General features: G+C 46.3%; 1 protein-coding gene across 17 annotated transcripts in view; it reads right to left on the bottom strand.

Annotated features, from left to right (window-relative positions):
* MROH7 (maestro heat like repeat family member 7) overlaps nucleotides 1-23,802 on the bottom strand; it is a 99,144-nt gene that overhangs the window by 53,637 nt on the left and 21,705 nt on the right. For 11 of the 17 annotated variants that reach the window (XM_063613096.1, XM_063613102.1, XM_063613098.1 and 8 more), the window contains exons 1-3: nucleotides 17,898-18,062; nucleotides 7,436-7,470; nucleotides 5,263-6,567 (exon numbers count right to left, since the gene is read on the bottom strand). The exons of 2 other annotated variants lie outside the window; for them this stretch is intronic. In XM_063613096.1, the coding sequence (XP_063469166.1) occupies nucleotides 5,263-6,493 (1,231 nt within the window). In that variant the 5' untranslated portion in view covers nucleotides 6,494-6,567; nucleotides 7,436-7,470; nucleotides 17,898-18,062. Of the gene's footprint in view, nucleotides 1-5,262; nucleotides 6,568-7,435; nucleotides 7,471-17,897; nucleotides 18,063-23,802 lie in introns of those variants that run through there. 4 more of the 17 variants (XM_063613099.1, XM_063613106.1, XM_063613097.1 and 1 more) reach the window with 4 other exon arrangements.

The following is a 23,802-nucleotide window of genomic DNA, read 5'->3' as shown; positions in this document are numbered from 1 at the left end:
GTGTGCCTACAGTCGTAGCTATTTGGGAGGCTGAGGTGAAAGAATCACTTGATCCCAGCAGTTTGAGACTGCAGTGAGCTATCACCGCTCCACTGCACTCCAGCCTGGGTGACAGAGTGAGACCCTGATGCTAAAAAATAATAATAATAATTTAAAAATGTTTAAGATGGTAAGGTTTGGCTGGACATGGTGGCTCATGCTTGTAATCCCAGCACTTTGGGAGGGTGAGGCAGTGGATCACTTGAGCCCTGAAGTTCAGACCAGCCTGGGTAACATGGTGAAACCCTGTCTCTACTAAAATTATTTAAAAAGTTAGCTGAGGGCCAGGCGCGGTGGCTCACGCTTGTAATCCCAGCACTTTGGGAGGCCGAGGCGGGCGGATCACGAGGTCAGGAGATCGAGACCATGGTGAAACCCCGTTTCTACTAAAAATACAAAAAATTAGCCGGGCGTGGTGGCGGGCGCCTGTAGTCCCAGCTACTCGGAGAGGCTGAGGCAGGAGAATGGCGTGAACCTGGGAGGCGGAGCTTGCAGTGAGCCAAGATCACGCCACTGCACTCCAGCCTGGGTGACAGAGCAAGACTCCATCTCAAAAAAAAAAAACAAACAAACAAGAGCTAAAACTATAAAACACAGGGAAAAATCTTCATGACACTGGATTTGGCAACAATTTCTTGCATATGGCACCAAAAACAGAGGCACTAAAAAATGGAATATAACCCAAACCATTGAATCACACTTTTTTTTTTTTTTTGAAAAGACAAGGTCTCACTCTGTTGCCCAACCTGAAGTACAGTGGCACGATCACAGCTCACTGTAGCGTCCACTATCTGGGCTCAAGCAATCCTCCCATCTCAGTCTCCTGAGTAGCTGGGACCATAGGCACACACCACCATGTCTGGCTAATTTATTTTTGTTTTTTTGTAGAGACAGGGTATTGCTATGTTGCCCAGGCTGGTCTTGAACTCCTGGGCTAAAGCAATCCTCCTGCCTCAGCCTCCCAAAGTGCTGGGATCATAGACATGAGCCACTACACTCTGCAAATGACACATTTTATTTTCTATTTTATTCATTTATTTATTTAATTAATTTATTTTTTGAGACAGAGTCTCACTCCATCATCCAGGCTGGAGTGCAGTGGCGTGATCTCGGTTCACTGCAACCTCCACCTCCCAGTTTCAAGCCATTCCCAAATAGTTGGGATTATAGGCATGTGCCACCATACCCGGCTATTTTTTTTTTTTTTTTTTTGAGATGGAGTCTCATTCTGTTGCCCAGACTGGAGTGCAGTGGCATAATCTCAGCTCATTGCAACCTCCAGCTCCCAGGTTCAAGCAATTCTCCTGCCTCAGCCTCCTGAGTAGCTGGAATTACAGGTGTGTGCCACCACGCCTGGCTAATTTTTGTATTTTTAGTACAGACAGGGTTTCAGCATGTTGGTCAGGCTGGTCTCGAACTCCTGACCTCATGATCTGCTTGCCTCGGCCTCCCAAAGTATTGGGATTACAGGCATGAGCCACCGCGCCCAGCCTCAGCTACTTTTTTGTATTTTTAGTAGAGACAGGGTTTCACCATGTTGGCCAGGCTGGTCTTGAACCCCTGACCTCAAGTGATCCACCCGCCTCAGCCTCCCAAAGTGCTGGGATTACAGGCATGAGCCACCACACCTGGCTGACACATTTTAAATGGGTGAATTATATGGCTTGTGAATTATATGACAATAATAACTGAACATCCACATGCAAAATAATGAAGCTGAACCCCCACCTCACACCATAAACAAAAATTAACACAAATTGTACCAAAGACCTAAAAGTAAGAGCTAACATTATTAAAGTCTTAGAAGAAAACATGGCATAAATCTTAATGACCTTAGACTAGGCAATGATTTCTTTAAATATGACACCAAAAGCACAAACAATAAAAGAAAAATTAGACAAATTGGACAATGCCAAAATTTAAAACTTTTGTGTTTCAAAGGACACCAGCAAGAAAATGAAAAGGCGACCAACAGAATAGAAGAAAAAATATTAGTAAATTGGCCGGGCATGGTGGCTCATGCCTGTAATGCCAGCACTTTGGGAAGCTGAGGAGGGAGGATTGCTTGATCCCAGGAGTTCAAGACCAGACTGGTCAACATGGTGAGTCCCTGCCTCTACAAAATATACAAAAGTTAGCCAGATGTGGTGGTGCATGCCTGTGGTCCTAGCCACTTGGGAGGCTGTGGTGGGAGGATTGCTTGAGCCTGGGAGGTGGAGGTTGCAGTGAGCCGAGATCATGCCGCTGCACTCCAGCCTGGGTGACAGAGTGAGACCCTGTCTCAAAAAAATAAAAAATAAAAATACAAAAGAAAAATAAAATAGCCAAGGCCAGGTGCAGTGGCTCACACCTGTAATCCCAGCACTTTGGGAGGTCAAGGTGGGCAGATTATGAGGTCGGAAGATTGAGACCATCCTGGCTAATATGGTGAAACTCCGTCTCTACTAAAAATACAAAAAATTTGCCAGGCGTGGTGGTGGGCACCTGTAGTCCCAGCTACTCGGGAGGCTGAGGCAGGAGAATGGTGTGAGCCCGGGAGGCGGAGCTTGCAGTGAGCCGAGATTGCGCCACTGCACTCCAGCCTGGGTGACAGAGCGAGACTCTGTCTCAAAAAAAAATAATAATAAAATAAAATAGCCAAAAGATAGAAACAACCCAAATGGCAATCAACTGACATAAACAAAATGTGGTGTGTCCATATATGGAATATTATTTAGCCATAACAAGGGATGAAGTACTGATACATGCTACAAAGGGGATGAACCTTGAATACATTCTGCTAAGTGAAAGAAGCCAGTCACAAAGGATGACATATTACATGATTCTATTTATATAAAATGTCCAAAATAGGTCAACTATAGAGACAGAAAGTAGATTAGTGATTGCCCGGGGCTGGATTGAGAGCTGGCATGGGTTGAGGGTGATGTCTAAGGGGTGCAGCATTTCTTTTCGGGATGACGAAAATGCTCTAAAATTGATTGTGGCGATAGTTGCACAATTCTGTGTATATAAAAAGCCATTAAATTACATACTTTAAAAGAGCAAATTGTATTTACAGTTATATCTCCACAAAGTTGTTTTTTTTTTTTTTTCAAAAAAAGAAAAACTTGCAAAAACAAAGTTCCTCTAGATCATCAGCATCATCAATAACGAGTAGAAATTTTATTAGAAAATAAGATACTATAGGCTGGGCGTGATGGTTCACGCCTGTAATCCCAGCACTTTGGGAGGCCAAGGTGGGCAGATCACAAGTTCAGGAGTTTGAGACCATCCTGGCCAACATGGTGAATCCCCGTCTCTACTAAAAATACAAAAAATTAGCCGGGCGTGGTGGCACATGCCTATAATCCCAGCTACTCGGGAGGCTGAGGCAGGAGAATCACTTGAACCCAGGGGGTGGAGGTTGTGGTGAGTGGAGATCATGACATTACACTCCAACCTGAGTGATGGAGCAAGACTCCATCTCAAAAAAAAAAAAAAAAAATGCTATAAAGTATCTACGATTAACCCAACCCACGGTGCACTAGACTTCTATGAAGAATTTTTTAAATCCTAGTAAAGCATATATCCTATGTAAAGGAATATGTGAATAGGTGAATAAGTTGATAACATTCTTTAAAAAATGCAGCAAGGTTTTTTTGAGACCCTAAAAAAAGCCCTAAGAAACCCTAGAAATGCATTCTAAAATGTACAGAGGCTGGACGTGGTGGAACATGCCTGTAGTAGTCCCAGAGCTCTGGGAGGAAGAGGTGGGAGGAGAGCTTGAGGCCAGGAGTTCAAGACCAGCCTGAGCAACATAGCAAGGCCCCATCTCTACAAAAAATAAAAAATAAAATTACTCAGGTGTGGCGGTGTGGTGTGTACCTGTAGTCCTTGCTACTCGGGAGGCTGAGGCAAGAGGGTCTCTTGAGTCAAGGAATTCAAAGCTGCAAGGGGCTATGATCGCACCACTGAACTCCAGCCTAGGCAACAGAGTTTATTTTTTGTCTCAAAAAATAAAATGAAATAAAATGTTATCTATTAATAGCTAAGTTGATTTTCAGGACAATTTTAAAGAAGGATTATCGGTCAGGTGTGGTGGCTCACGCCTGTAATCCCAGCACTTTGGGAGGCTGAGGCGGGCAGATCACCTGAGGTCGGGAGTTCAAGACCAGCCTGACCAACATGGCGAAACCTTGTCTTTACTAAAAATACAAAAATTAGCTGGGCGTGGTGGTGGGCGCCTATAATCCCTGCTACTCATGAGGCTGAGGCAAGAGAATCACTTGAACCCAGGAGGCAGAGGTTACAGTGAGCCGAGATCGAGCCATTGTACTCCAGCCGGGGCTGCAGAATGAAACTCCCTCTCAAAAAAAAAAGGGATTCTCATCAGATATGAACACCTATTTACAAAACTATAGTCCTTTTTAAAAAATCTTAATATAGTGTTGGCACATGGACAAATAAAAATTGATTAAGAAAAGATATTTACAGCATCAGAAACTGACAGGGGATTAATTTACAGAAATCCTACAAATCAGGAGGGAGGCACAGGTTCCAGACAGGACCCCAAGGCCTTGCTCAGACCTGAGAAGCCAGGTCTGAAATGTATCAAGGAAGAAAGAGATGTACATTTTGAATGGAAGGGATAGTTTGTTGATACAATAGACTTATAATTTGGACAGAATAGAAGTATTATTACACAGTGATTTTTTTTTTCTTTTTTGAGACAGAGTTTTGCTCTTGTTGCCCAGGCTGGAGTGCAATGGTGAGATCTCAGCTCACTGTAACCTCTGCCTCCCAGGTTCAAGCAATTCTCCCGCCTCAGCCTCCCGAGTAGCTGGGATTACAGGCATGCGCCACCACGCCCGGCTAATTCTTTGTATTTTTGGTAGAGACGGGGGATTTCACCATGTTGGCCAGGCTGGTCTCAAACTCCCAACCTCAGATGATCCACCTGCCTCAGCCTCCCAAAGTACTGGGATTACAGGCGTGAGCCACTGCGCCCAGTTATATACTGATATTACAGTCAACGAAGTTGAAGCTCAGGCAGATTAAGTAGCTCGTCCCAAGTCACACTGCTAGCAGAGGCCGATTATTAGATGTCTAGTATAGAATTAATAGATCGTATGTTATCAACTGCCTGCTGTCCCCTTCCTTGCTTCTCCTCTCCCTGCCCTAAGAGTCTGAAGACAGAATTCCTCCAGGACAGTGCTCTCTCTAGGGCTGCGGCCCTGGCCTTACCCTCAGGGATGCCTTGCAAGGTCACGGCGTCCTTGCCTGCGGGGTTGGAGGTGGGGAATCCCAGCGGGAACTGGCCCACCTTAATGCTGGCCATCTCATTCCAACTCTCCAGATTCTCCTCCAGGGGCACAGTGTGGATGCTGTTGTCCTTGGCATCATCCTGCTGACTGCTCAGTGTCAAAGTGGAGGTGTCGCTGAATAGGAGGCTGGAGTCCAGGCTCAGAGTCTCATTGGAACCCAGGATTAGAGTCACGCATGAGGGTGGAGAGATGGTGGAGTTGGGCCCATGGGTGCTGGAGTGCAGGCTTATACCATCACTGGAGCCAGGAATCAAGGTCACATACGAGGCTTGAGTGATGGTTACGTCCAAATCAGATCTGGGGTGGCCATTGGAAGCCACATTCATGGTTTCCTTTGAACTTGTGCTCCAGGTGGTACTAAAGGCTCCTTTTGAAACAGACTCAGAGATGTTATGTGAAGCCAAAGTGATGGTCTCGTTTGTGTCTGGGATTAGGGTCCCACGAGAATCTGGAGCTACATTCAGGTTCAGCTTGGAGGTGTTTCTTGAGTCCATGTTGAGCAATGGATTGGAGTCAAGGTCCAGCGAAGAGTTTGAGGCTGGAATAAGGAGTGCTTTTGAGCTTGGCCTAGTGATGCAGTGGCCCAGAACCAGACCTTCTCTGGAATGGTGCCTTATAAATGGGTTTAATTCATGCCTAGAAGGGTTGGAGTTTCTCTGACCCAACTCAAAAATCTTACTTGAGAGGCATTTGAAGGCATCTTCAGAATTTGACTGAGGTTGGTTCCCGGAGCTCAGAGCAGGGGCCTCAGTAGAGCTAGGGCTCAGAATGGGGTTTGAGGCTGGACAGAGGAGCCCCTGTGAGTCAGGCCTTGAGACATCCTTGGAATCCAGGTCCAGGGCTTCACCAGAACAAGAACTGGTGATCTGGAGGGAGGCTGGAACGATGGCCCTGCTGTCATCAGGTCTGGGGGTGTTTTCAGACCACAGGCCTGAGGCCTCCCCTGAGACTGGACTCAAAGAAGCATTAAGATCTGGAACGAGTGCCAAGCCAGGACTTGGGAGCAGATTCAACATAGGCACATGAGCCGTGTCTGGGTGGGACCGAGGGATGGTACCAGACCCTAATCCCGGGGTCCCACAGGAGGGGAGACTCGGTGTCATCTTTGGGTCTTCATGGAAGACCAGGTTAGCCCCTGGACTCAGGGCCATGTCCAGTCTGGAGGTCTGTCAATGCCAGTGCCCCCTTCTCTCCAACAGCCAACTGTCACACTCCCAGCAGCAGTCTTGAGAGAGAGAAAAGACAAATGCAGCCATGCCACACCTGGTAAGGCTTTTCCAGGGCTCCCACTATTCTTAGGATGAAAGCCCCTTGCTGTGACTTACAAGGCCCTGCGGACTGTGCCCAGCCCACCTTTCCAGCCCATCACTCGCCACTTGCCTCCACAGTCTCTCATTTCCATTCTTTGACCACAACCTGCTCCCTCCTGGCTCATGACCCTGGACAAACTCAGTACCCTTGGCTTGTGGGATTGCACGGGGGTAATTCTCATTATCCTTTGCTTAATCCCACTGCTAGCAAAATACTCAGCACATTTCATGCCAGTGACTCATTTAGTGGTCTAGCTCTTGCTAGAGACGAGCTTTGCAATGACAAGAACTGTGTATACCTTGGCCCCTGGGGCAACCCCAGCTCCTAGCCCAGTGCCAGTTACACAATTGGAAGCTTACAAATAGACAAATGAGGAGTCTCTTCTACTTTAAGGCAGAAAAAGGGAAGGAGGAGCCTCCTTATAAGTTACCCCACTTCCAGCTGGCCACATGTGACAGGGTAACCTACGTGCACCAACAAGGAGCCCTGAGCCTTGCAAGACTGGGGTGCTCCAAACCAGAGACAAACTCCTAAGTTGCTAGAACTCCTCTGCCAGTACCCATGGCACTAGATTCTCAGAGCAACCCTGGCAAAGCTGCCTATAGCCTTAACAGTTTGCCTGTTACGGGTGAAGCGGGCTATGTGGAGGAGACCATGGGGCAGCTGTCAAACACCTGCCTCAACGCAGCAATCTAACTGCTGGATGAACTCCCCAGTCCTCCCAGCACCCCCACCCTCAATCTGGGGCTACCCTCCCTGTGGGAATCATAGGGACAGCTCACCTGCATTCATGGTGTTTCTAAGCAGGAGTGGGGCCCTGGGAGGAGATGCAGAAGGAAATCAAGTCAGGGAAGAGTGCCTTTTTCAACACTTACTGCACAGTCCACAGGCCAGGCATGCACATCTGCTAACAAGCTCCACACTACACACACAGACACAGAGAGAGAGAGTTTAGTATTTATACCTGAGGAAGTGAAGGTCAAAGAGAGGAAGGTCACTCACCCCACTGGCCTTCTGGGCAGCCAACACCATCTCTAAGCCATCCCCTTGCCTAAACCCCTCCATGGCTTCCTGTTATCTTTAGGGTAGAGTTTTCCAGTTGTTAGCAGACCCAAAAGGCCCTCTGTATCTGGTCCCAGTCCCCTTTTCACCCTTTTTGCCCCTCCATATGTCCCTTTCCTTTTCTGTTCCACCCTTGCAGGGTTCTTTTGACTTCCTCCAAAGAGGCAAGCTCTCCCAGTTAGGTCTGGGTGTTCCACAGGCTGGGCATCCATCTCCATTCCCCTTCCCCAGCTAATGACTGCTGCTTCACCCTTTCAGGTTTCAGCTCAAACGCTAAGAGCCTTCCAGGTTCCCTAGACAGGTGGGGGCCACCTGAAAGTTCTCAGGCCACCTTGTTTCTTCCCATCTCTTGGCTCACGGTGCCTGGCTTCCCCACTAGCCGAAGAGCTCCACTGATGCAGAAACTGCAACTGCCTTGTTCTCTGCCAATTTATAATGTCTAGTATAGCACCTGACACACAGTAAATGTCCAAAGCCCGTTTGTGTTATTTCATTATTTTCTCTCTTCTTTGTTTGTAGTTTTTGTTTTGCTTTTAATTTCTTTTGGCAAGGGGTAAGGACAGAACCACACAGTGGTGGTGGGGGAAGGGCGAGGGAGATGAGAGAGCTGGGGAAGAGAAAAGAAAATGCAAGAAACAGGGAGTGCAGCTGGGTACAGGGGCTCATGCCTGTAATCCCAGGACTTTGGAAGGCCGAGGCGGGAGGATTGTTTGAGTCCAGGAGTTTAGGACCAGCCTGGACAACATAATGAGACTCTGTCTCTACAAAAAAATACAAAAATTAGCTGGGTATGGTGGCATGTGCCTGCTGTCTCAGCTACTCAGGAGGCTGAGGTGGGAGGATCACCTGAGCCCAGGAGGTTGAGGCTACAATGAGCTGTGATCACGCCACTGCATTCCAGCCTGAGTGACAAAGTGACACCCTGTCTCAAAAAAAAAAATCGGGATGGCGATCAACATGCATAGGGAGAAATACTAAGTAGTGGTAAGGAAAGTAGGGAGATAAGAGAGGAACAAGGAAGGAAGGGAGGAGAGGAGAAAGGCAAGAGGGAAGAGAAGAAGGAAGAAAGGAGAGGTAAGAGAAGGGAGGGATAAAGGAGAAGACAAATGGCAGTAAAGAGGAGAGGGAAGAGGAAGGCCAGAGGGAAGGAAAGGAGGAAATAAGAGAAGGGCAATGGGTGGCTAGGGGAGACTCTTCTTCATTTGATGATGTATTCTTTCACTAACTCATTTCATCACTTCTTCATTTATCATTCATTCATGTGATAACTCATTCAGTGAATCATTTACTCACTCCACAAATTTTGCTGTGTATCTTTATAGCATGGCTTTGGAAAGACCATAGATTTGTATTCATGTAGTCCTGAGTTTAAAGCCCAGCTCAACCTCTTGCTAGTCTGGGTAAACGTGGGCAAGAGACTTTTCCCCTCTGGCTCTTGTCCTCCCCATCTCTAAGATAGGGAACACATAAAGCCTTCCACAGGGGTGACTGTAGTTACAGTGCCTGGCATGGAGTACATGGTCCACCGAAGCCCTTACCTAAATGGTAGCTACTTGTTTTATTCCTCTCTGCCAGGCACTGTGGGCAGAAAGGAATAAGGCATTCAGCACCCAATGGAAGCTGTCTTCATTCCAAGCAAGTTCCTGCATAGCTTTGCATCTGCCTTGGAAGCAAGTTCCAAGGAAGCGGTTCCTGCACAGCTTTGCATCTGCCTTGGAAGCAAGAAATGTTCACTTACCATGAGCACCAGAGGCAATTTTACCCTGAATGTAAACTTTGATTGCTCCTTGATTTCACAGTCCCTTTCCAAAGCCCTGTACTTAATTGCATGTCCATAATTTTGTCTCTTTTTACTTAAGGAGGAGCGTGAATCTTCCCTTAATGATCTCTCCCACCCATGTGTAAACGTGCCACATGCACACACACAGACCATAGTCACCAAAGGGAGGCATTTTTAACCTGGAAAATATGGCTTGTTGCAGCCTATGAGGCAGTGAGCAAGATCTTCAAAGACCTAATTTGTTTGGGCTGAGGAAGAAAGACTTCATCTCTACCCTAGCAGATGCACCATACCAGGTCACTGGGCAGAAGGCCACAGATCTCAACCCCAGCTGACCTGCCCGCAATCCTCCTCCTCCATCCTGCAACAGACAGGCAAGGCTTCAGAGCTGCCTGGCAATGACTGGGGTAGCCCGTGGCTTGCCCTCTACCAAACGGTCCTGTGCATTAGGAGGAGCCGTGGCTGCTGAGAGGCTTGGGTGGGATCTATAGGAGCTAAAGGAGCTCACTACTTCCTGCTGACAGCCACAAACTGCCTACTGGCCTTTGCCCTACAATCCTGGGGCCCCAAATGGAAAGGGCAGAGCACAGCCATAAAACAGCTAGTGCTGTCTAAGACAGAGAGAATCATTGACCAATTGCCATCCTCCCTTCTCCACCTCAATTAACCCTTCCAGGCCCTGGACAAGGGTTGCTAGAGCCTTCAGGGGGTGGAACTATCGATAGATTGTCCAGTTCATCATTGAGAACACACTGTTATCAGATATAAGGGCCTGGAATGTGTTAGGCACTTGTACAAGTACCTATACACTCACACACACGTGCACACACAGAACAGCTGAGATTAGGGCACCTCAGACCCAGAGCATCCAAAACAGACTCTCCATTTTTCCTCTAAATAGGACTCTTCTATTCTCCTCCATTGCAAGGAACTGGCACCATCTATCATCCAAGCCAGAAACAACATCCTCCTTGAGTGCTCTCTTTCTCACTTGCTGCACCCAATTTTGGCCAAGTTCTGCTAATTCTGGTCCAGAACAGCTCCCAAATCTCTTCCCATTTCTTCATCATCACTACCAGAACCTAGTCCAGTTCCCATTGTTTGCTCAACAGGGGTCCCTGTATCTAGGCCGGCTTCCAATAAACCATTTTCCAAAGTAAGCCATAGAGATCTTCCTTTAAAATTGCACGCAGACTGGGTGCAGTGGCTCACACCTGTAATCCCAACACTCTGGGAGGCCAAGCTGGGTGGATCACCTGAGGTCAGGAGTTCGGGACCAGCCTGGCCAACGTGGCGAAACCCTGTCTTTACTAAAATGCAAAAAATTAGCCAGGCATGGCGGCACATGTCTTTAATCCCAGCTACTTGGGAGGCAGGAGAGTTGCTTGAACCTGGGAGGCGGATGTTGCAGTGAGCCGAGATTGCGCCACTGCACTCCAGCCTGGGCAACAGGAGCAAAACTTCATCTCAAAATAAAATAAAATAAAATAAATAAAATTGCATGCAACAGTATGATACTGACATAAGGACAAATATATAGACTAATGGGATAGAATTGCAAGTCCAGAAATAAATCCATGCATATATGGTCAAATGATTTTTGACAGGGGTGATAACTCCTACATTAATAGGGAAAGATAGTCTCTTCAGCAGGGCATGGAGGCTCACGTCTATAATCTCAGCACTTTGAGAGGCCGAAGTGGGAGGATCACTTGAGCCCAGGAGTTCGAGACCAGCCTGGGCAACATAATGAGACTCTATCTTAAAAATAATAATAATAAAATAATTAAATAAAATGTTTAAAAAGAATAGTCTTTTCAACAAATGGCAGTGGAACAGCTGGATATTGACATGCAAAAGAATAAGGTTGAACTCCTATCCCATATTTTTTTTTTTTTTTTTGAGATGGAGTCTCACTCTGTCACCCAGGCTAGAGTGCAATGGTGCAATCTTGGCTCACTGCAACCTCCGCCTCCCAGGTTCAAGCAATTCTCCTGCCTCAGCCTCTCAAGTAGCTGGGGTTACAGGCACCCACCACCAAACCCAGCTAATTTTTTTTTTTTTTAGATGAAGTTTCGCCCTTGTCGCCCAGGCTGGAGTGCAATGGCACAATCTCGGTTCACTGCAACCTCTGCCTCCCAGGTTCAAGTGATTCTCCTGTCTCAGCCTCCCGAGTAGCTGGGATTACAGGTGCATGCCACCACACCCGGCTAATTTTTGTATTTTTAGTAGCAACAGGGTTTCATCATATTGGTCAGGCTGGTCTCAAACTCCTGACCTCAGGTGATCCACCTGCCTTGGCCTGTGAAAGTGCTGGGATTACAGGCATGAGCCACCATGCCTGGCCTTTTTTTTAAGTAGAGACGGGGTTTCACCATGTTGACCAAGCTGGTCTCAAACTCCTGAACTCAAGTGATCCTCCTGCCTCAGCCTCCCCAAAGTGCTGGGATTACAGGCAAGAGCCAGCGCACCCAGCCTCCTATCTCACATTCTATACAAAAATTAACTCAAAATGCATTAAAGATCTACATGTAAAAGCTAAAACTATAAAACTCTTGGAAGAAAACATAGGAGTAAACCTTCACGATCTTGCATTTGGCAATGGTTTCTTAGATATGACACCAAAAGCATAAGCAACAAAAGAAAAATATAGATAAATTGGACATCAGCAATATTTAAAACTTTTTTGCTTCAAAAGACACTGTCAGCCAGGCGCTGGGGCTTATGAGAGCCAAAGGTGGCAACAACCCAAATAGCCACATACTGATGAATGGATCAACAATATATGGTATGTCCATACAGTGGATTATTCAGCCACTAAAAGGAATGAAGTACTCATGCATGCTAAACATGGATAAACTTTGAAAACATTATGCTAGGTGAAAGTAGCTGGTCACAAAAGACCACATATTATACGACTCCATTTATATAAAATATCCAGAATAGTCAAATCTACAGAGACAGTAGATTAAAGCAGGACAGAGAGAGGTTGCCAGGGGAAGGGGAAAGCAGGGAATGGGAAGTGACTGCTTAATAGGTATAGGGTTTCCTTTTGGACCAGAAAAATATTCTGATAGTAATGATGGTTGCACAACCTTATGAACCACTAATTGTCACTAATGGTCAATTTTATGCTGGGTGCATTATACCACAATTTTTTTTTTTTTTTTTTTTGAGATACAGTCTTGCTCTGTAGCCCAGGCTGAAGTGCAGTGGTGCTATCTTGGCTCACTGCAAGCTTCACCTCCTGGGTTCACGCCATTCTCCTGCCTCAGCCTCCCGAGTAGCTGGGACTACAGGCACCCGCCACCATGCCCGGCTAATTTTTTGTATTTTTAGTAGAGACGGGGTTTCACCGTGTTAGCCAGGATGGTCTCGATCTCCTGACCTCGCGATCCGCCCGCCTCAGCCTCCCAAAGTGCTGGGACTACAGGCATGAGCCACTGCGCCCGGCCCACAATTTTTTTTAATGCATGTAATAGACAAGATTGTCAATTCAGTTTTCTCTGTTCTTCGCTTCTAAAAATAGCTAAATATTCTGGAAATAGTTCAACAGACAACCATAAAAGGACTCTGACGGCTGGAAAGAAGGCAGTGACTGACTAGGCATCTCACGACTTGAAGGCTGACACTACAGTGAGTTCCCTGGAGTTTTCTTTTTGTCACTCACGTAACCCAAACTGGGCACCAAAGAAGCCTGCCACACAGATCTGCCGACAGCATAAACACACACTCAAAAGTAGAAGAAAAACCTGCTCTCTCCAGCCAAAAGACCAGGAAAGAGGAAGCCCAGCAGAGAGGGTCTCCCAGTAGGGAACCCCAATCCCTTCTCCATACCTGGAGCAGTGACAGACCAATCCAACCTGCAGTGGCAATGTCAGCAGAACCCTGGATCTCTGGGCCCTCCACCCAGCATCAGACATTTTACCAGACCCTACATCTTCTGGCTTCCCCCACCCGCTCCAGTGATAACAAGTGGCCCAGGGAAGTGCCTTCTACCCCTGCAAGCAGCACCAGCAGGAATAAACAGGAGCCCCGGCGGTACCAGAAAAATGGAGCAAACGAGGAGTCACAAATATCACTGGAGACCGGGCCTGTACCAGGACTGTCAGAGTACAGAACAGTACCAAGAACTTCTCTACTTTAAAATAACTTTTGGCTGCATGCGGTGGCTCATGCCTGTATCCCAGCACTTTGGGAAGCGGAGGCGGGTGGATCATTTGAGCTCAGGAGTTCAAGACCAGCCTGGGCAACATAGCAAAACCCCATCTCTACGGAAAATACAAAAATTAGCCAAGTGCGGTGGTGTGCGCCTGTAGCTTACTCGGAAGGCTGAGGCAGGAGAATTGCTTGAGCCCGGGAAGCAAGGCTGCGGTGAGCCGAGATTTTGCTGTTGCACTCCAGCCTGAACAACAGAGAGAGAGCTTGTCTCAAAGAAAAAAAAAAAAAAGAAAAAGAAAAGAAAAGAAATATAATTGGAGCTACAGTCCACAAAAGTAGGCCAAAACCTACAAACTAAACCTTAACACGGTGGCTCACACCTGTAATCCCAGCACTTTGCGAAGCCAAGTCAGGCAGATCACTTGAGGTCAGAAGTTCAAGACCAGCCTGGCCAACATGGTGAAACCCTGTCTCTACTACAAATACAAAAAATTAGCTGGACATGGTGGTGCATACCTGTAATCCCAGCTACTCAGGAGGCTGAGGCAGGAGAATCCCTTGAACCTGGGAGATGGGGGTTGCAGTAAGCCAAGATTGCACCACTACCACTGCACACCAGCTTGGGTGACAGAGCAAGACTGCCTCAGAAAAAAGAAAAAAAAAATCTTAATGTAATACCTAAAATGTCAAAGATGCAGTAAAAATCACTCATCATACCAAAAACTAGGAAAATCTCATCTTAAGACAACCAACCAACATTAACACTGAGATGAATCAGATGTTGGAATTTTTGACAAGGATTTCAAAGCAGTCATCATAAAAATGCTTTGGCTGGGCATGGTGGCTCATGCATGTAATCTCAGCACTTTGGGAGGCTGAAGCAAGCAGATCTTTTGATGTCAGGAGTTCAAGACCAGCTTGGCCAACATGGTGAAACCCCATCTCTACTAAAAATTCAAAAATTAGCCAGGTATGGTGACAGGTGCCTATAGTCCCACCTACTAGGGAGGCTGAGGCATGAGAATTACTTGAATCTGGGAGGCAAATGTTGCAGTAAGCTGAGATTGCACCACCATACTCCAGCCACCAGCCTGGGTGACAGAGTGTGACTCCATCTCAAAAAAAAAAACTTATTTGGCTGGACATGGTGGCTGATGCCTATAAGCCCAGCACTTTGGGAGGCTGAGGATCACTTGAGCCCAGGAGTTCTAGACCAGCCTGGGCAACACAGTGGGACCTCATTTCTATTTTTTTTTTTTTTTTACATTAAAACATAGAAGAAAGAAAAATAGGCCAGGCAAAGTGGCTCATGCATGTAATCCCAGCACTTTGGGAGGCTGAGTCAGGCAGATCACCTGAGGTTAGGAGCTTGAAATCAGCCTGGCCAACATGGTGAAACCCCATCTCTACTAAAAATACAAAAATTATCCAGGCATGATGGTGGGCACCTGTAATCCCAGCTACTAAGGAGGCTGAAGCCAGAGAATTGCTTGAACCCAGGTTGCGGAGGTTGCAGTGAGCCAAAATTGTGCCACTACACTCCAGCCTTGGTGACAGAGCAAGACAGGAAATAAGAAAGAAAGAAAGAAAGAAAGAAAGAAAGAAAGAAAGAAAGAAAGAAAGAAAGAAAGAAAGAAGGAAGGAAGGAAGGAAGGAAGGAAGGAAGGAAGGAAGGAAAGGAAGGAAGGAAGGAAGGAAGGAAAGAAAGAAGAAAGAAAGAAAGAAAAGAAAGAAAGAAAGAAAGAAAGAAAGAAAGAAAGAAAGAAAGAAGGAAGGAAGGAAGGAAGGAAAGAAAGGAAAGAAAAAAAGAAAGAAAGAAAGAAAGAAAGAAAGGAAGAAAGAAAGAAAGAAAGAAAGAAAGGAGAAGAGAGAGAAAGGGAAGGAAAAGAAAGGAGAAGAGAGAGGGAGAGAGGGGGGAGGGAGGGAGGGAGGGAAGGAAGGAAGGAAGGAAGGTCTAAACAACAAACGGAAAATAGACCCCCCCCAAAAAAAAACCAGAACCTCAGGAATCTGTGGAACAATAACAAAATAATGTTTATATCATCAGAGTTCCAGAAGGAGAAAAGAAAGAGTGCTGAAAAAGCATTACAAGCAAGTCATGACTGAAAACTCCCCAAATTTAGTAAAAAACATAAATATACAGATCCAGAAAACTGCTGAAACTTCAAATGGGATAAATCTAAAGGAATCCATGCCAAAACACACCATGATTAAACTTCTGAAGAATAAAGACTTTAAAAAAAAAATCTTAAAAGCAACCAGAGAGCCTTACCTATAGGGGAACACCAATTTGAATGACAGCAGATTTCTCATCTGAAATTATGGAGGCCAAAAGGAAGTGGCACATATTTTTCAAGAGTTGAAAGAAAAGAATTCTCAATCACACATTCTATATTAGGCAAAATTATACTTGAGGAATGAAAGGGAAATAAAGACATTCTCAGATGAAATAAAAATGCATGCAAGTCTAACCATGACATTCCCCTCTTGTAACCCCTCTGTGACTTCTTGTAGGTTTTCAAATGGTGGGGTGTGGGTGTAGCTTATATTTTTAAAAAGATAGATTCCCAAGCCTCACTCTCAGAGACTCTGCTTTGCAGTTCTGAAGGGATCCAGGAATCACCTTTCATCAAGCTTTCCCCTACTTCCCCTCTCCTAAGCAACTTTTGCATGACTGGTGAACAGGCCAGGAGTGAAGACACCCTAATCTTAAGTCTGATATCTGTGTTTCTTCTGTCAGAGTCCTCAGCCCACAGGCCTAGCCCCTCCATCTCTCCAGCTACATTCATTCCCTTCCCTGGCCTTGCACCACGTTTGAACCATTCTCAACTTCTCCCAGGATCCTTAATGTTTTTGGCCTCCCTCTTGCCTTGGGACCTTTGCAAATACTCTTTCCTCTTCCTATAAACTTCCCCAAGACTGCTCACCTAAACTTCAATTGCTCCCTCTGGCTAACATCTAGTCTAGTCACATTTCAGATACCAGCTTAGATTAGATGTCCCTTCCTCCAGGAAGTCTTCCTGGAATCCCCAAATGTGGGTGAGGCACCCTCCTCATGTGATCATTCTGTATCAGAGGATCAGTCTGTTTACTTATATGCATCTACTCTGAAAATGAGTTGGTGAGTGTCTGGCTATCTTGTTACCCCTACTTTCCCAGCACATAGTACACAGGGAAGGTTCAGAAAACATTCATGGAGTGAGGGAAGGATGAATGAATGAATGACAACTCTTCAAGAAAGATATCATTATCTCATTCACTGGCATGTTAATTCAGACTGTGCAGGGATCTAAAGTTATTTCTGGCCAGGCACAATGTCTCACGCCTGTAATCCCAGCATTTTGGGAGGCTGAGGCAAGAGGATTCCTTGAGCTCAGGAGTTCAAGGCCAGCCTGAACAAAGTGGCAAAACCCTGTCACTACAAAAAAGACAAAAATTAGCCAGGCATGATGTGTGCACCTGTAGTTCTAGCTACTTGGGAGGCTGAGGTGGGAGGGTCACTGGAGCCAGGGAGGTTGAGGCTGCAGTGAGCTGTGTTCATGTCACTGCACTACAGTCTGGGTGACAGAGAGAGACTCTGTCTCAAAAAATAAATTGATTTTCACTAAGTCCCAAGCAAGTGGTAGAGGCTGGATTCAAATCCAGGTTCCTTCAACCCACAGTTTTCCCTATAATACCATAGAGATTCCCAAGACATGAATCACTCAGTGGAACCATGTCTTCCTGTTTCTTTTCCCCATTCCCTCTGCCACTTTTAGGTCCCTATCCTAAAGGAAAAGTTCAGTGAAAACAAGGCAACTTTCCTGATGCCCAGCTATAATGCCAAAATCCAAGGCTTTGGAGTCAAGACCTGAATTCAAAACTTTCTCTCTCACCAGCTGTGTGAACCTGGACAGATGCCCTCACCACTCTAAGCCTCTATCATAATATTCCAGATGGGATAGCCCACATAAAGTGATGATCGCAGGGCCTGGCCAACAGCAAGCCCTCAATAAATGTTTATCCCCACCATCCTTTCCTCCCCCTGGGTGAGGGCAGGCTGGGGAGACTTGGAAAAAAGACAAAGTATGGTTTCCAGGCTCCAAGCCTCTTCTTTCCCCAGATTTATGGCATTCCCTCCCTGCATCTTTTCACTCCCTTCCCCTCACCTCCCCGCAACTCCCCACCACTACACTGTCAGGACCTGAGAGCCTAAACTTTCCATGAGCCTTGAGCTGCTCACGTAAAGTTCAATGTGTTACCTCCACCTGGAGCATCCACATGGTAACAGAAAATTCAGCTCTAAGCCAAAGGTATGAAGTCCTAACTGGAATACAGCCAGAGCGGGAGACTTTTACCCAGAGGTGGGGGAAGGTGGTAACTCCCTTGTGGAGACTATGGAGACAGCCCCCACCCCTAGGACTTTCCCAGAGCCACCCCTCAGCTTACCTAGGCTTCCCCAGCCCAGGCCAGTGTTATGGGCTTTATGAGGTCACCATGACCCAGAAGTCCCTCAGCCAATGAGACCCCTGCTCCCACCTATACAATGGGGAGAAGGGATGGGGTCCTTTCAAAGAACAACCTGCCCTGAGACCCTCTTCAGCCTCCAGGAAAGGACTTCACTGCTAATAAACACTGAGTTTCTCATCCAGAATTCAAGTCTTCCCATAAAAGCCCCTCGCCATATGACCTTGGACCTCTGTTTATTTCAGGGTGACAAGGGCTTTGACATCAGGTGGTCTGTGATGAGGCAACTGAGACCTATAGTGAGAAAATACTGGCCCAAGGTCAGGAGCTAGGATGCCTGCCTGTCCTTGTGCACTCAAATCGTTGATCTTTTTCCTACTCCACCCTGGCTCCTGTTCCAGGCACAGATAAGTGTGTGGAGCAAGGCAGGAATGAGGGCAGGGAGGGCCGGGGCATAGCAGTGTCATCTAGATCTTTTGATAAGAAAAGCAAGACTCTACGGCTATCTTTCTAAAGAAAATCCTTTTAATGACGAGCAATAGCTAATTAAGATGATTGGAGACTAGAAACTTCACTGGGCACCATTGATAAAATGATAATGGAATCTTCCTGTCTTCCTGTTCCCCCAGGTCAGATGCCCTTAGATACACTGCATAACCTGTTGTCAGACAAGCTGCCTAGAAGTCAGCCCCATCAGACTCAGTCCCCGCACTTGACCGTGACTTCACATTAGTGAGCAGCTGATGGGCTCGCCTGGATTCCCTCCAGTCCACCTAGGATCTCACCTTTTCTGCTCCTCTCCTCTCCTGTCCACATCTGGACAGGGGGTCCCCTGCACCCCCAGTTTCCTTCTGCTGCTTCAGAGGCCTTGTGTCTTCGAGGATTCCTCCTCCACTTACTCCTTCCCCAGCAAAAATCCTTCCCTTGGCTGGGTGCAGTGGCTCATGCCTGTAATCCCAGCAATTTGGGAAGCTGAGGCAGGAGGATCACCTAAGCCCAGGAGTTCAAGACCAGCCTGGGCAACATAGTGAGACTTCATCTCTACTAAAAATAAAAATTAAAAAAAATCAACCAGGTATGGTGGCATGCGCCTGTAGTCCCAGCTACTTAGCAGGCTGAGGTGAGGGGAATCACCAGCATCTGAGAGGTTGAGCTACAGTGAGCCATGATGGTGCCACTGCACTACAGCCTGGGCAACAGAGCAAGACCTTGTTTAAAGAAAAAAAACAAATTCTTCCCTCACACTTGCTTCTTTCCCCAGTGTCCCCTCACTCACTCTTTGTCTCCAATGACAAGCCTCTTCCAAGGATCATTTTTGACTCCTCCCTCTTCCTCCCTGGTCTCCTGCATGTAAACTCCCAAGTGCTCCCAATTTTACCTTCAAATCCGCTCTTGGCCTCCAACCTCACACCCTCCATCCTAGCTCAGGTCTTCGTCATTGAAAGCCCAGATTCTGGCCAGTCCTGTAAATAATGTCCCACGGGGCAGGTGTTCCCCTCTCCTAGCCACCCGCATTAGGCAGAGAGGCAGTTTCCCTGACAACTCATTTCCCCTCTTAACACCTTCGGTGTCCTCCACTGCTGCCAGGGTCACGTCCAGCTCTTTAGTCTGGCATTGAGGCCCCTTCACAGTCTGCCCTGCCTGCCTGTCCATCTTGTCTCTGCTCCCTTTTGATTTTTAAGTTTGTACTGAAGCAAAAAATTGCATATGTCATGTCTATTTTCATGAATTTTCACCGAGTGAGCACACCCATGAAACCAGCACCCAGATCCAGAAATAGAGCATTACCAGGACCCCAGAAATCCTCATGTCCCCCTTCCAATCGCTACCCTCCTCCTCATCAGGGGAACCACTATCCTGACTTTCAATATGGTTTGCCTGTTTTCATACTTCATATAAATGGAATTATAAAACACAGACCCTTTTCTTCTGACTTCTTTGGTTCAACATTATGTTTGTGAGATTTTAAATATCTTTTGCAATCGGTAGCTATTTCTTTTCTTGTAACTGTTGGTTTCCCTTTAGGTTCTCCCTGTTTTTGCTCTTTCCAGAGTCTTCAGGAGGTTTTTTTTTTTTTTTTTTTTGAGACGGAGTCTCGCTCTGTCGCCCAGGCTGGAGTGCAGTGGCGCGATCTTGGCTCACTGCAACCTCCACCTCCTGGGTTCACGCCATTCTCCTGCCTCAGCCTCTCCAAGTAGCTGGGACTACAGGCGCCCGCCACCACGCCCGGCTAATTTTTTTTTGTATTTTTAGTAGAGACGGGGTTTCACCGTGGTCTCGATCTCCTGACCTCGTGATCCGCCCGCCTCGGCCTCCCAAAGTGCTGGGATTACAAGCGTGAGCCACTGCGCCCGGCCTTCAGGAGGTTTTTTGTTTGTTTTTGTTCAGAGCTCATAGTTGTTACCGGTATGAAGGTTGATCTGATAGGAGCCACTTTGCCATTATTACAAGCAAAACCTCTCCTTTTTCATTTTTGTTTTTTCTCTTTTCTCACTTTCTTTTGGATTATTGAATTTGCCTTTCTTCTCATACTCCTTTCTTTCCATTTGTTTGGAAGTTACATATTATATGTCTATTCTTTTTTATTTCTCTTTTGAGACAGGGTCTCACTCTGCTGCGCAGGTTGGAATGCAGCCTCAACTCCATCCCCTACCAGGATCAAGGGATCATCCTGGGCTCAAGCAATTCTCCTGCCTCACCTTCCCAAGTAGTTGGGACCACAGGTGCAGCCACCATACTTAGCTAACTTTTTAAATTTTTTGTAGAGACTGGGTCTCCATATGTTACCCAAGTGAGTCTCATATATATCTACTATTTTCTTTCTTTCTTTTTTTTTTTTTTGAGACAGAGTATCGCTCTGTCGCCCAGGCTGGAGTGCAGTGGTGTGATCATGGCTCACTGCAGCCTCGACCTCCCTGGACTCAAGCAATCCTCCCACCTCAGCCTCCCAAGCCGCTCGGATTATAGGTGCATGCCATCATATCTGGCTAATTTTTTAAAATTTTTTTGTAGAGACAAGCTTTCACCATGTTGCCCAGGCTGGTCTCAAACTCTTGAGCCCAAGCGATCCTCCCACCTCAGCCTCCCAAAGTGCTAAAATTACAAGCATGCACCACTGCATCCAGACTGTATACATCTATTCTTAACATTCAAACTTTAGTTAGCAAAGTCCAAAATTAATTAATACTGCTACCTTCCTTCAAGAAACAAATAAAAAATGGGCTAAGCACAGTGGTTCACACCTGTAATCCCAGCACTTTGGGAGATCCAAGGCAGGAGGATCACTTGAGGCCAACAGACAGGCCTGGGCAACACAGTGAAAGTGTCTCTAAAAACAAACAAGCAAAACCTCCAAAAACAAACAAACAAAAAAACACAGGGACTGGAGAGGCACGGTGGTTCGCGCCTGTAATCCCAGCACTTTAGCAGGCCAGGGCGGGCAGATCACTTGAAGTCAGGAGTTTGAGACCAGCCTGGCCAACATGGTGAAACCCTATCTCTACTAAAAATATAAAAAGTAGCTGGGCCTGGTGGCGCACACCTGTAATCCCAGCTACTTGGGAGGCTGAGACACAAGAATCGCCTGAACCCGGGAGGCTGAGGTTGCAGTGAGCTGAGATTTTGTCTCTGCACTCCAGCCTGGGCAACAGAGCGAGGCTGTCTCAAAAAAAAGTTTCTTAGTAGTAAACTCCTTTAGTTTTGTTCGCCAGAAAATTATAATTCTCATTCTCGAAACATTTTCACTGTATGTAGGAGCCTAGAGTGGTATCTTATTTTAGTACATCAAAGCTAATGTTCTACTGCCTTGTGTCTTCTGTGGATTCTGTCAAGAAGTTAGTCTGCCACCTTTTTGGTGATCAATCTATTCATGCCCAGCCCAAATCTATTTTTTCTGGCCTCTTCTAAGATCGTTTACTTTGGGCCAGACGCAGCAGCTCATGCCTGTAATCCCAGCACTTTAGGATGCCGTGGTGGGAGGATAGCTTTAAGCCAAGAGTTCAAGACCAGCCTGGGCAGCATAGTGAGACCCTGACTCTATTTAAAAATTTTTTTTAATAAAAAATAAATAAGATCTTTTACTTTGGTGTTCTACAATCATATTATGCCACATATAGGTATGGATTTTTTTGTATTTTTCCTATTTGGGATATTTGGTGTTGATCAGAAAATTTGAAAAGTTTTCTAGAAATTGTTTCTTTCCCATTCTTTCTCTGCCCTGTGCAACTCTGATGAGATGCACACTAAGCCTTCTGTCTTTTTTTTTTTTTTTTTGAGGCAGAGTCTCGCTGTCTCGCCCAGGCTGGAATGCAGTGGCACGATTGCTCACTGCAACCTCTGCCTCCTGGGTTCAACCAATTCTCCTGCCTCAGCCTCCCAAGCAGCTGTGATTACAGGCAGCCACCACCACACCTGGCTAAATTTTGTATTTTTAGTAGAGAGAGAGATGGGGTTTCACCATGTTGGCCAGACTGGTCTCGAACTCCTGACCTCAGGTGATCTGCCCTCCTCAGCCTCCCAAAGTGCTGAGATTACAGGCATGAGCCACCACACCTGGCCTAAAACTGTTTTTGTTTGTTTGCTTGTTTTGAGACAGAGTCTCACTCTATTGCCTGGGCTGGAGTGTAGTGGCATGATCTCAGCTCACTGCAGCCTCCACCTCCCATGTTCAAGCAATTCTCGTGCCTCAGCTTCCTGAGTAGCTGAAAGTACAGAGGCACGCCACCATGCCTGGATAATTTTCGTATTTTTAGTAGAGAAGGGGCTTCACCATGTTGGCCAGGGTGGTCTCGAACTCCTGAACTCAAAAGATCCGCCTGCCTCTGCTGAGACCAGCTCCGTCGGTCGGGGAAACCCTAACCCAGCGGCACTAGAGGAATTAAAGACACACACACAGAAATATAGAGGTGTGAAGTGGGAAATCAGAGGTCTCACAGCCTTCAGAGCTGAGAGCCCCCAACAGAGATTTACCCACGTATTTATTAACAGCAAACCAGTCATTACCATTGTTTCTATAGATATTAAATTAACTAAAAGTATCCCTTATGGGAAATGAAGGGATGGGCCAAATTAATTGCAGCAGGAACACGCCCTTAAGACACAGATCACTCCTGCTTTTGTTTGTGGCTTAAGAATGCCTTTAAGCGGTTTTCCGCCCTGGGCGGGCCAGGTGTTCCTTGCCCTCATTCCCATAAACCCACAACCTTCCAGCTTGGGCATTAGGGCCATTATGGACATGTTATAGTGCTGCAGAGATTTTGCTTATGGCCAGTTTTGGGGCTAGTTTATGGCCAGACTCTGGGAGGCTTGCTGCCAACATGTCCCCCTTCTTTGATGTGCAAAGAGATAAAAGCAAAGGCAGCTTTGTCACGGTGAGCTACTTCTCGCAAGAGTCAGGATCCACATCTGCAGACTATACAAAGGCAAACAACATAGATTAAAAGCATAGTCATCATTGAAATCACAGAGCTTCCAAGTGTTTTTGTCCATTTAAATGGGTTACTACCTACTAATTTGTCTGCAGCTCCTTTAAGCACTCCAGTTCCTGGCATTAAGGTCAGGTGTGCCTGGGATGCTTTAAATATTTGTTCTTTTAATTTTGCTATATCCAAAAACAAGTTTGTAGAGTGTCTTTCTAGATGCTTTTTTATTCTTTCCCAAATTTTGATCTTATTAAGAGCATTTAATAGTTTTTACAAATCC

This window comes from Symphalangus syndactylus, chromosome 19, assembly GCF_028878055.3.
Source record: "Symphalangus syndactylus isolate Jambi chromosome 19, NHGRI_mSymSyn1-v2.1_pri, whole genome shotgun sequence".
NCBI classification, from domain to species: domain Eukaryota; kingdom Metazoa; phylum Chordata; class Mammalia; order Primates; family Hylobatidae; genus Symphalangus; species Symphalangus syndactylus.
This window is presented reverse-complemented; position numbering and strand designations above follow the sequence as displayed.